A 12,677-nucleotide genomic window follows, 5' to 3' on the forward strand; every position below is an offset into this window, starting at 1 on the left:
TGTCGGTTTTTGGAGAAATACAGTAAAGCATTTGGGTATTGAAATTAACACCAGATTACTGTGGGTTTTATTTTTATGGTGACACACTTGTAATCACTATATCATTGAGCACACTACTCCAGCTATCCCAGCCTAGGTCACACTTATGTTTCACCAGCTAGTTTAACAATAACTATTATATAATTTCCATTTCAATAAATTACAGATATTTCACAACACACTTACAGAGGTATGTATATGCATGACTTGAATAACAAGTATTTGTTCTCATGATTAACACTTGTTTAATCTTCCGGTTCCAAAGTACATGCACTTTAAATGCATTCAATACATGCTGTAATCCAAATGAAATATTTAACTCGTATACAAACACACCAGCATGTTCTAACAGAATATGTTTATATTATTACTGTTGCTGTTATTAATTTGATTTTCATTAATTAATTTTGATAGAATATAATCTATACAATAACTAGATATAGAAAAACAGTTCTTTCTAGGTCGGTGTGTCCTTTCTCTTCTCTTGCAACTCAAATGTCTTCTGCACAAGACTGTTTCCCAACATAAGTTACTTACAAAATTCCAATAAGTATATGTTTACAATTTTCCTCCTACAGTTGGGGTCCAAATATTCTCTAGATCATATGCATCAGTCTTTCCTTCAACTTCTTAGACATAACACACAACACCTGCTGTTCTTCATTGACCTTCACATAATCACATACATTTAACTATATTCTTGATCAATACAGTCTTTAATAAGCAGAAATGTAAAAACATTAAAAGCCTATAGGAGAAGCATACTTCCACAACTTGGACATGTTCGTCAAATGGTCTCAAACTTATCGAGTCAAAGCACAACAGCTGCTTCTGATATTATGGTTAGCTGCGCTATCTTCGAACTCCCCCTGTACAGTCATTGTCATCAGGCTCCCCAGTATCAGACTTGGTTTTCTTTGCTGCATGATGCAGACTTTTTCAGTTACTTCCAAGCACTGAGTTCTGCGAAAAATGCCTTGTTGCTCAGTTCAATGGCTCCCATGCTACCTCTAAGTTGCAACACCCGTTTGGTAATAGGTATCTTGTGTGTCCACTAGCAGGGGGAGGAATGCAAATTCTGAAACATTCCAGTCCAACTGCTAATAGAAAAGCTAAATCAAAATTAGCGTGTGCTGGTCTGTTTTATTTATTTATTTATTTTTACCACCAATGATTTTCAATCAAGCCACTGTCAATGAGGTTGTGTTCTTAAAGTGAGTTTCTTGGCTCCTTGGTTTTATCAGTTCATTCTTTTGCCTACACATTTTCCTGTCATGTTCAATGGTTTATTGAGACATTAACAAGGCAAGATACACTACATGGCCAGACGTATGTGGACACCTGACATACAACATATCATCCAAAATTATGGGTATTTAGGGGCCTAACCCAGACCATGAAAAACATGGGACCAAGGGATGTCTAGATACTTTTGGTCATATACTGTATTTACAAAAAATGTTCTCTTTTTTTTTGCTTGGCATGGCAAATCTGTAATTTATGATAAATAATTTAATTTATGCATTGGAATATTCTAGAATATTCTGCTATTAGTGGTTAAGAAAAAGCTGATTAGATAAATCAGTAATCTTACAACACCATGATGTACTGTAATCACTGGGAAAGCACTGGAAATAGCCTAGGCAAGCTTCTGTCTGCTTTCAAGTTCAGGTAGGTAGCACAAGTTAGCCGAATGCAATTACCTGGAGCTATATTCTATATTTAATTTAATAGCAAACCACATATTCTGTATAGACTAAACCCAGGTGAGCAACTAAAGTTTTCGGACATTGGACAATTGTCATTACACTTCATCGGCGGGAGTAGGTTGAACTGAAAGTCTGGTTGGCCGTAGCATGCCTGCTGACGTCACATTGCTACGTAGGTTAAACGGGCGTGTACTGGACAAATGAGTGGGATGCGAATCTCATAAAAAGAAATTCTGTAGCCATACGGTTCTGTACATATGAGTTGTCCTTCAGCATCGCAAATGCAAGAAGAGAGCATTGACGATAAGCAACGTGTGCTTCCAAGTCAAGTACTGCGTTGTTTATGAATCGTTAAGACAGTATTCATTACTGAATGGACCCATCATATTAATAACGACTTTGTTTTTATAGCTATGTACTAAGATAAATAAGATGGTAAGTGTGACAGGTTTTTATCGTTAACATTTAACTAGCGAATTCAGATTAGTGTAGCGGATAAAGAACGCAGGAGGCTGGAGCTGGTGAAGAGACTAAGGAATGAAAGAAATGTGGGAGCTGACTTGCTAGCTCGCTTGTTATATGTGTATCAAAGTGGCGACATACTCTAGAGTACTTACACGTGAACTTTAGCCATTTACAGGGACAGTGGTCTTATATGATCAACCAATGTTGTGTAGCTACTTTTTATTTGGAAATGTAAACCTAATTAATGGCGCAGCATAACATTTGGCAAGGCTGGTAATAGGCTGCTCTGTTTGAAGCGATGCCATTTTCCACAAGCGAAACGGAAAAGAAAACTGTCGCGGATTATAGCCTAGGTAAAACACAAAACATGCTAAAAAAGATTTAAAGCAAATTGGTGTAACACACAAACACGAAATTACAGATGCTCTGTCACGAGTGACAAGTTTTCTTATGTTTATTATTGTAGCCTAAGTAGGGTACAGAAGCAAGATTATAGCGGTATGGAAGCAAGATTCTAGAAATTTCTGTGATGCTCAAACGAAATGAACGATTTCGTATCTGAAGCAGTGTATGTTTTAATGTGTGATGTGATTGCACCTGAGCATTACCACATAAACATTGATCTTTAAAGTCTGTAGATGTCGATTCATTTAAATGATCGGCATGCGTTTAAATGGAAGAAGCTATTGTGCTTGGAGCTAGAAAACTGTCATTAAAATGGTAGGTCGTTGAAAGTTGAATAGCTAAAATTGGTTAAATCAAATGGATGAATAAATGCATTTACAAATGACAGATGACCTGAATGTGGTTATAATTTATCAGTAGTGACGGTGTAAATTTGGTAACGTTAATTATGCAAGTAGCAACAAGGCTACTGTGATGTGGGAATGTAGGTTGGCGCACAAATTTTGCCAAGCAATATTAAACATTTAATCAGGACGTCTAGTAACTATTTCATTTGTAATGCGGTTCTGCTAGCCACGTTAAGCTCTGTGTCGAGAAGAAATGTTATTGGTAGCCTAACTTCTAAGTGTAATATTTAATATGCTTTTGTTCAGAAATATTCCCTTCTCTTGTATCCTGTAGTAGCTGTAGCTGTTCTAACAGCAATTGTTATCATTATTAATAATTAATGAGAATAGTAAGTATTATTACATAAGAATGATACAGTATGCATATACGTAGAGTTAACATTAGAAGTTTTCTTAGACTGAATATTGTAGGCTATGCAGCCTATTGGCCCTGTGAAAGAAATATTCTAAAAAATGTCTGCTTCTCAAACGGATTCGAGTCTAAAGCGGCGCGTGCTTTCAGACCGATGTGATTGCACTTGAGACTGAGCACATGAACATTGATCTTTATCAATGAAGTGGTACAAATGTAGCCGGTCTGTAGAACTGGCAAATACAAATGATCGGCCAGCGATTTGTAACGTTAGCAACTTGTGTTTAAAAATGTAACAAGCTACTTCTGGATCAATTGCTTGTTCAGAGTTTTAAAACGCGGAAATAATTTTAGTGGGAGTTGAAAGTTGACTAGTTAACATTGGTTAAATCACATGGGTGAATACATGCACAATCAAATTAAGGCTGAGGCAAATGATTAACATAAATAATAATTATTGCTCAAAGTAATAATGATATACACAGGTCTGGACACAACCATGTCAAATTAGCTGGCACCTGAGAAATGTTTAAGAAATGGCTTAATTTTATTTTATTTTTTTAGATGCGATTATTTGTATATTCTTTCACAATTAACCTCATGTGGTGATTCTCAAACCGTCTCATGCAGTCCAGTGTTTAGTTACTTATAGGGAAAAGGGAAATAATGTGAATGCAAGGTCCTCTGGATGAAAGACTTAATTTGTGAGAAATGTACAAATAGAGATAAAAGGTCAATTATTGTATAAGCCCAGTCTTTGGAATATTTGTGTATGGAATGTTTTCAGAATATTTCATAAACCTGGTATGGACCAAAGAATAACAATATCCATCATGTGTCCTGTTTTGTGCCTGAGAACAGATCCTCTTGACAAAGGCTTCTTTCAGTGTCTGGGGTCAGTTGCAGGGAATCCTTAGTCCAGTTTGCAGTGAATCTGAGAGTAACAAAGATGTAGATAGTGATGTGAAGCAAGAATGGCAGCAGTGTGCACAAAACAAACTTTGTTTGTTGTTTGTGTAAAGGATGTATTAAAATTTTGACCATAACGGAGCAGCCCCAGAAGTCTCTGGCTTAGGGGTGGAGGGTTGGTGTGACTGAGGGGGCTGAGGAAGAACAGTATGAGAGATCTGCAGAAATCATCATTTAGTCAATGGGGAATTGGGATTCCAGAGCTGTAATACCTGGCCTGATTTTACCCTGCTCTGGAAGAACACTACCTTGTAGCTTTTTGAAAGTCATTTGGTTTACTTATAATTTTTAACAAGTGCTAATTTGTCTTTGTTTTTTAAATTTATTTTTAATTTTGGGTTTTTTGTGAATGCATGTTAAATGAGCAAGGAAAGATTATGTAACAGTCAGCTTCAGGATTCAGATTCATTGGAAGCAATGGGTTTTATGCAGTAAATATGGAACTATATACAAGCATAGATTAGTGTTTCTACATTTTTTCCCTCTTAAATACTTGTGGTTTTTAAAACAAACTTTTCAATCTAAAGTTAGGTTATTAGAACATTGAAAGCCTGCAAATTGTAGGCCTATATTCCAATATTACTGGGCTTAGTCTGCTTTTGCTCTATCCATGTCAGTAAGACTGTCTAATGAAATGATTTCAATAAAATTTATGAAACCATGCTTTTTGTGATTTGTTTGGCATAAAACTTATTTTGAACAGAGGAGTTTAGCAGAGTTCACATGTTCTTCACCTGTATGCACTCTAGTATTTTCTTTCCACCCACACTGAATCTAATCTGGTCTTTGTCTTTGCTGTCTTGCAGGAATTTAACTCTAGGTATTACTAAACCAGTCACCAACAGCGTCCCCAAAAATATCCCCTGTGCATCATCAGAGTACAAGGGCGGTGGATTATCTAACCAAAATTTTTAAAATTTGACCTGACTGTGGATTCTGCAGTTTCCATCCAGACAGCAAACCAAAGGAAAAAAGCATTCTGACCAGGCCTGTGTCAGTCCTTTTAAAGTTTTAAAATTCACACCACGGATTTTATTTTCCTCCTAAATATTTTACTGGTATACATTTTTAAATAAGTAGGTGTGTTTTTAATCAATATTTTCAATCATGAATAAAATGGGGCCATCATTGGAGGCAGCTGATATTGCCGTTGTGGCACTTTATTTTGTATTGGTGGTGGCTATTGGCTTATTTGCCATGTGGAAGGCCAACCGAAGCACCGTGAATGGGTACTTTCTGGCTGGACGCTCAATGACCTGGGTTGTCATCGGCGCATCGCTGTTTGTCAGTAACATCGGTAGTGAGCATTTTATCGGCCTGGCAGGATCTGGAGCAGCAAGTGGGTTCGCGGTGGGGGCCTGGGAGTTCAATGCCTTGCTACTCCTGCAGCTTTTGGGTTGGGTCTTCATCCCTGTTTATATTCAATCAGGAGTGTACACCATGCCAGAATATCTGTCCAAGCGTTATGGTGGGAATCGGCTCAAGGTGTATTTTGCTGCCCTCTCCATCCTGCTCTATGTCTTTACCAGGCTCTCTGTGGACCTGTACGCAGGGGCACTGTTCATGCACGAATCTCTGGGCTGGAACCTGTACCTGTCCATTATCCTGCTGATCAGCCTGACCGCCTTGCTGACTGTCACTGGTGGGCTGTTGGCTGTCATCTACACCGACACCCTCCAGGCACTGCTTATGATTGCTGGGGCTATGAGCCTGACAATCATCAGCCTGGTGAAGGTTGGGGGTTTGGAAGGGGTGCGGACCAAGTACATGCAAGCTACACCAAACGTTACTGCCATCCTGGCAATGAGCAATTTCACCTACACTAACACCTGCCGCATCCACCCCAAGCCGCAGTCACTCAGAATGCTCCGTGATCCCCTGGATGAGGACATTCCATGGCCTGGGTTCTTACTTGGACAGACTCCAGCATCCATCTGGTACTGGTGCGCCGATCAAGTCATTGTCCAGCGGGTGCTGGCAGCCAAGAACATTGCTCATGCTAAGGGCTCAACTCTAATGGCGGGCTGTCTGAAGATCCTGCCGATGTTCATCATTGTCATCCCTGGGATGATCTCCCGCATCCTATTTGCGGACGAACTGATCTGCATCAGCCCAGAGCACTGCATGCAGGTATGTGGGAGCCAGGCAGGCTGTTCCAACATCGCCTACCCTCGTCTAGTCATGAACATCATGCCAGTGGGGCTGCGGGGGCTGATGATGGCAGTAATGATCGCCGCCTTGATGAGTGACCTGGACTCCATCTTTAACAGCGCCAGCACCATCTTCACGCTGGACATTTACAAGATGTTGCGGAAGAATTCCACCGCCAGGGAGCTGATGGTGGTGGGCAGGCTCTTTGTGGTCTTTATGGTGGTCATCAGCATTGCCTGGGTGCCTGTCATCATTGAGATGCAGGGGGGTCAGATGTATCTGTACATCCAGGAGGTGGCCAATTATCTCACCCCTCCTGTTGCCGCCCTGTTCCTACTGGGTGTCTTCTGGAAGCGCTGTAATGAGGCTGGTGCCTTCTGGGGGGGGATGACTGGCTTCACCTTGGGGACCACCCGCCTCATTCTGGCCTTCATCTACCGGGAACCGCGTTGCGACCAGCCTGATAATCGACCCATCTTCATCAAGGATATCCACTACATGTACGTGGCAGCTGGGCTGTTCTGGATCTCTGGGCTGGTGGCGGTTGTGGTCAGCCTTTGCACCCCTCCTCCAAGCAAAGAGCAGGTCCTAACCACAACGATTTGGGGGCTTCGTCAAAAGAAGAAGCTGTACATGAAGGACCAAGAGGAGGCCTACAAGTTGACTGAAAAAAGCCCCGTCCACTGCAATGGGACCAGCAACAAACACAAAGAGCTGCCGCCAGACCTCAAGAAGGAGAAGTGCCTGGATGAAGCGGACATCAAGCTGCTGATCTCCACCCCGGAAGACCCATCGACCCCCAGCACGGAGGCCTCTACACCCATGGAACACTATGGGAATGGTCAGGTGGTGCTAGTACGCCAAGACAGTCCTGAAGATCCCAGCGAGGCCATCGGGGGCAATGGGAAATTAATAAAAGTCTTTGACTGTTTATGTGGCTACAAGGAGTCTGCTGCCAAAGACCAGCCTAAAGCTCCCAAGGAGGAAGAGCAGCTCATTATGGAAATGCTGTACGAATCCCCTAAAACCAAACTGATGCTCAACTTGGGGCTCTTAGTGGTGTGCTCTCTAGGCATCTTCATGTTTGTTTATTTCTCCTTGTAGTTGCAGACTGTACCCAGAATGGGCATGAATAGGGGTGGAAGAGCTGTTAAGCTTTTTGGGGGTCTGTAATATTTACAGTGTATTGTAGATAGGTGGATGATTTCAAATAGCAGTCGTTTGAATAATTAGTGGGGGGGAAATAGAGATTTGTTCCATTGCATTTGGTGACAGTGCTACGAACCCTGAGAACAACTTGAAAAGTTGGCCTTATTTAATATATTTACTCTTGAGATTAATTGATTCTTGTTTTCTCTTTTAAGTCAAACTTTGTCTGTAAGCAGGTCTCTGAGTTGCAGTGTTTTTTGGAGCCATATCCTGCGCAAATGTAATTGATTTATTTTGTAAGTGCACATGTGCATTTTGTTTGTACAGTCGAATGGTTTAGTTTAATTGATCTTCCATTGTCAATGTTGTGTGGACCATTCTAACCAATCCTGTATGTGTTTTCTTTTTCTATTTTTGGTCTGTGCTGTGCTTTTGAGTGGTACACATGCATTTGAGACATCTGTAAATCTGTTTACATCAGTCTAAATGTATTATATTGTCCAAAAGCAATTACTAGTCATGCTGTTATTACATGGTGTGTGTGCAGAGGTCTAAAGACCACAAAAAGCCTTTACAGATTGCAGGGACTTCACTAGTGCTGCCATGCCCAACTTATAGAACAAGCACAAGGGGTTATGATGTTCCATTTTGTGATTTTGTGTTAATTGTAATTCTGATGTTAAAGAGGCTGTAGACAAAGACGAAATGAAGAAATTAATAAGCTTATATATTTGTTTATGTTAAGCTTTAATAATTTGTTCCAAATAGATAATTATGCATTTGGTACTGAAAGAATATTGTGAAAACACTTTTTTAACAGGCTTTTTTATACAGTGACTGCTCTGCAACTTGTATTTATTAAGCACTCCCCCCAAAGATTATGAAATAAACAAAACTTAAAACCCAAGCATTAATATGATGTATATATCTTTTGGTTTATAAAGGCTAAAACAAATCCTCCTTTCAAGAAATCTGACAAAGAGAACTTACAGATATGGCTGCAGGATTATGATATGGAAGTGAACATCACTACTCATCAACAAACATTTTCATGAAATATGCACACGCAGCACATGTGTGAAAGTAATGGAATAGAAATGTAACTTCTTGTGCATTATAGAAAGTATGTCCGTTACATGTTTGTATTTCTCACTGTGAATGTGATTTACTGTTGCTTTATTGATTTGCATATATATATATATATATGTGTGTGTGTGTGTGTGTGTGTGTGTGTGCACAGAAAACATACCTGTGCTCTGGCAAGCCAATGTATGATTGTAAAAAGGGCTGCCAATTACTGTTAATGGGATGTAATTGGTTTATATACTTATCTGCCGCCTCTGTCATGAAGGTGGATGTGTGAAATGTGAACATGAAGCCAATTCAACTCCAAATGTTTTGCTGAAATCTTGCTCAAATACACTGATTGTATTTGAGCAAGACTTCAGCAAAACATTTGGAGTTGAATGCACTCCCCCCACCACTTATGAAAATGGCTATTTTCAGACAGCTTTTTTCCTTCAGAAAAAGGAAGCACTCAGAGGAATTGTGTGCTGCTTGTACTATAATCTGAACTTTTGTCACACTGGCTTTGGACAAAACTAAACGTGGTGGGCATTTTGTACATATTAGTGGGCTTCTCCCACCCCTCTTGTGCTTCGGTGTCAGCACCAATTTTGTTTCAACCACTGTTGGAGAACATGAGCTCAATAGCTACCTTTGATGTGCTTCCTGTGAATGCAGGTCTGTTAACACAACCGCAGTCCATTAGCAAGCCACTGCTCTCTAAATGAAATGTTTTTAGTAAAATTGGGTTTTCTGATGAAACACCAAGAAATATAGAAAGCTTCATACAGGGCTATTTAACTGTTCTTGGTTTTCATAAATTCATATTACGGGTGTTTCTTTTGAATGAATAGCAAAACTGTCACAGTTGTGGCATTTGGAGGAGGTGCAGATCAGTCTATGATCTATTGACAAATGTCTGGAAAACAAACACTGATATAACATCAGCTGAGATCCCATGCTAGTTTATTGGGATGCCCCACTTACTTGCTGTGCAAATACTTTTACTTCCTGTAGGAGCCTAATTTGAGAGAGTCTTTCATTTTGAATGCACTGCATTTAATGGAAGTGATAGTGGTCGTGGTTTTGTCAATTTTGTGTTCTCTAAAAGAACTGATTAAAAGAAAATAAGATAATAGATAATATTTAAATGCATTTTTTAAAATGGAAACATCCCTCTGCAATCAGGAATAGTGTCTAAGCAGGAAAACATTATTGAAATTTGCTATCGAGGAATGCTTATACAGCACAGCAGTGCAAAGCTGCCTGTTCTTCAGTGGTCCTTATCCCTAAAGGTGTGTGCATGGTTACCAGGGACCTGAGGTTGCACACCCAGGCAACCCCAGACTAGCTCACCAAGACCAGCAAGCTGGCAAATTAGAAAAGGAACTTGCCAGTGTGTTGACAGCACCTGTGCCTGTCCCATCCTGAAAGGTGCCTCTCTGTGACCTGCTGGATGAGGGGGTTTTCATAATTGCATCATGACATTCTTGGGATTCCAGTAATGATAATATCCTGCACGAAAAGAACCGAATGCTTCATTGTTGTCACAGTTTTCACTGGGTTCAGTTTGGATTTATTCATGTAATTACATATGAAAGTATGCATATGTAGTTTTCAAATATAGTTAAGTTTTGGTCTTGATTAGCTGGCTATTGCTTAAAATGAATCCATGCAGTTCTGTTCTTTTGGAAACTCTTGATATTACATTTTGACACTCAGCTGTGTCAGGGTTGACTTTCAGCTGAATAAATAATAATAGTGGTTGTTGGCATACATTCAGCAACATGAATTCAATGGGAAGTTGCTGCAGTGTCTTAATTTTTCTCATGGTGAAAGGAAAGTTATGGTAACTGAGTGAGTTTAATGTTTTACTTCCCAACATAATGCATCAGACTCCCAGTTCTGGAGTAGAACATTATCAAAGATAATCAGTTCAGTCCTGATCCATGATAGACATTTAAAAGAAGCTACATGTCACCATTTTTGGGGTAAAGATGAACATTTGTTTCAGATATATATTGCTATGTGTAAGCTGATTGTGTGACAGTCTTGAGAGGTAGTTCATAGAAAATGTACAACAAAGTTTTATTTTGTTATACTATTTCTTTTACTCATTTGATCATTATTGTTTCCTGAACTGTTCTCCAAGGACTGTGATGATGCTTACATGCAGCCTTTTGATATGTCCTTTTCTCACCCAGTTTAAACAGTGATCTCATAGAAGTCATAGAGGTTCTTTGGTGGGTTCTTTTTGTGAGGTTTACAGTAAACATATCAGTTAAGTTCACCAATGTGAACTGGTCATGCCCTGGACAAGTGTTTTCCCTTTCAAAAATGTACTTTGTACAATGAGAGGGCTTATCTGTGTGGAGGGAAATATCTAAATGCTTTATTTTGGAAATACAATATCTGTAAAATGTATTGGTTTAAAATAAATACATAAAATGTTTTGCGTGTGTCTGCATTCATTTTTAGGAGTGGCCTAGTATCAAAGAATAAAAAAATATGTGTTGAGTGTTTCAGGAAATCCTGAACTAAGGAAATAAATGACAGAATAGAAACTAGTTATAGTTGATGAATGAAAATTACCTTTTAAAACTGGACTCATTAATTAAAATAACTCGCCTTATAAGACTTTTAAAGGTGTACTATGCAGGATTTTTCCCCTTGTTTCTGTGTTTTCAATCAAAATGTCTCCTCCTTCGTTCTCAACCCCACCTACACCCCAAATATGACAAAGCTCATGCACTAACAAAACAACTAGGTGTACATTTTGCTTTGGCTAGCTATGGCTACATTTACACCGTTGGTCTTGATGCCCAGTTCCAATTTTTTGCCTATATCCTATTTTTTTGACCACCCATTTATATCTACATTTACAAGTGACCCAATTCCCATACCTGTGCTCACACGGCTTACACTTGAAGCAACCTGTATGCGTACACAAGGGTTTGGTTACCGATACGAAGGTAAACAACCATACCTCTATAACCATATTGTCTTCTACATTGGGCACAAAATGAGACAGAAATAATAGTTCAAGCTATTGCTTTTCGAAGCGTCTTAGGTCTACAATGAACATCCCCTGTATTTTGGCCTATACTGACTCTCTTCGCTCGACATACTTAAAAGTCACATAACCTTGGCATTTGCCACTGTACTGAACCTTTGTCCTCCATTTAACTTCTTTAAACATTTACCGTTACATGTGGAGAGTGTTTTGCATTTGATATACGTTACGCATCATTCAAATGCAACAAAAGAATGAGAATATTGCATTTTGAATGATGTGTGAATCCCAATAATGGGAAAATCTGATTTGTGCATTTAGATGACAGTCCCATTGGCAGATATCCAATTCCTATTGGATTTATTTCTGCATGTGAATGTGGCCAAAAACAGATCCGAAAATGTCATATGCTTTTTTCCTGTTTGCACGTTCATAGTATGTGTCCGATTTGTGCCACGTGAGGAAAACATAGGAATTGGGTCACTTTTACTAGGCGGTGTAAACGTAACTCATGTCAGTAGCTTTGTAACATCGTACTACAGACTGCTAGAATCAGATCTCTTTCAAAAATACAGCAATACTGGCATTCATGCTTGACGGTCATATCCAGTAGCCAAAACTCCCACTTTGCTGTCATATGTGGAAAGGTTATGGGGTAGTTAGCTCTAGCTTAATGGTGATGGAACTAGTCACTACTAGCACAGCACCAATAGGTTTCAGTGTGTTTTAGCCTGCCTGGAAGAATGGCGAAATTTGGTAACATGAGCACACACATTCACAAACATAATTTCATTGTTGCTTTTACTGATTTTTTTTTTTTTTGCAACTTTACATAGTCTAGCTTCGTGTTTCTATTGTAGCAAAGTCATATGCCTCTCCTGCCTTGTAGCTTGATGCAAGGCCTGCTTCCCCCTTCAGCAGATGGAAAAGCCTAAGCTGTGACCTACCAGCCA

General features: G+C 39.4%; 1 protein-coding gene across 1 annotated transcript; it reads left to right on the forward strand.

The window, feature by feature from the left end:
• The first annotated feature begins 1,965 nt into the window (after positions 1-1,965).
• slc5a3b (solute carrier family 5 member 3b) lies at positions 1,966-11,163 on the forward strand. Its single transcript, XM_064327683.1, has 2 exons — positions 1,966-2,183; positions 5,153-11,163. The coding sequence occupies exon 2, from the start codon at positions 5,454-5,456 to the stop codon at positions 7,599-7,601; it is 2,148 nt and encodes a 715-aa protein (XP_064183753.1). The 5' UTR covers positions 1,966-2,183; positions 5,153-5,453; the 3' UTR covers positions 7,602-11,163.
• Positions 11,164-12,677: the final 1,514 nt, after the last annotated feature.

This window comes from Anguilla rostrata, chromosome 3 (genome assembly GCF_018555375.3).
Source record: "Anguilla rostrata isolate EN2019 chromosome 3, ASM1855537v3, whole genome shotgun sequence".
Classification (NCBI taxonomy): Eukaryota; Metazoa; Chordata; class Actinopteri; order Anguilliformes; family Anguillidae; genus Anguilla; species Anguilla rostrata.

Excerpts from the sequence above, each read along its gene's own strand:
- slc5a3b (XM_064327683.1), top strand. The coding sequence starts at position 5,454 with ATGAATAAAATGGGGCCATCATTGGAGGCAGCTGATATTGCCGTTGTG.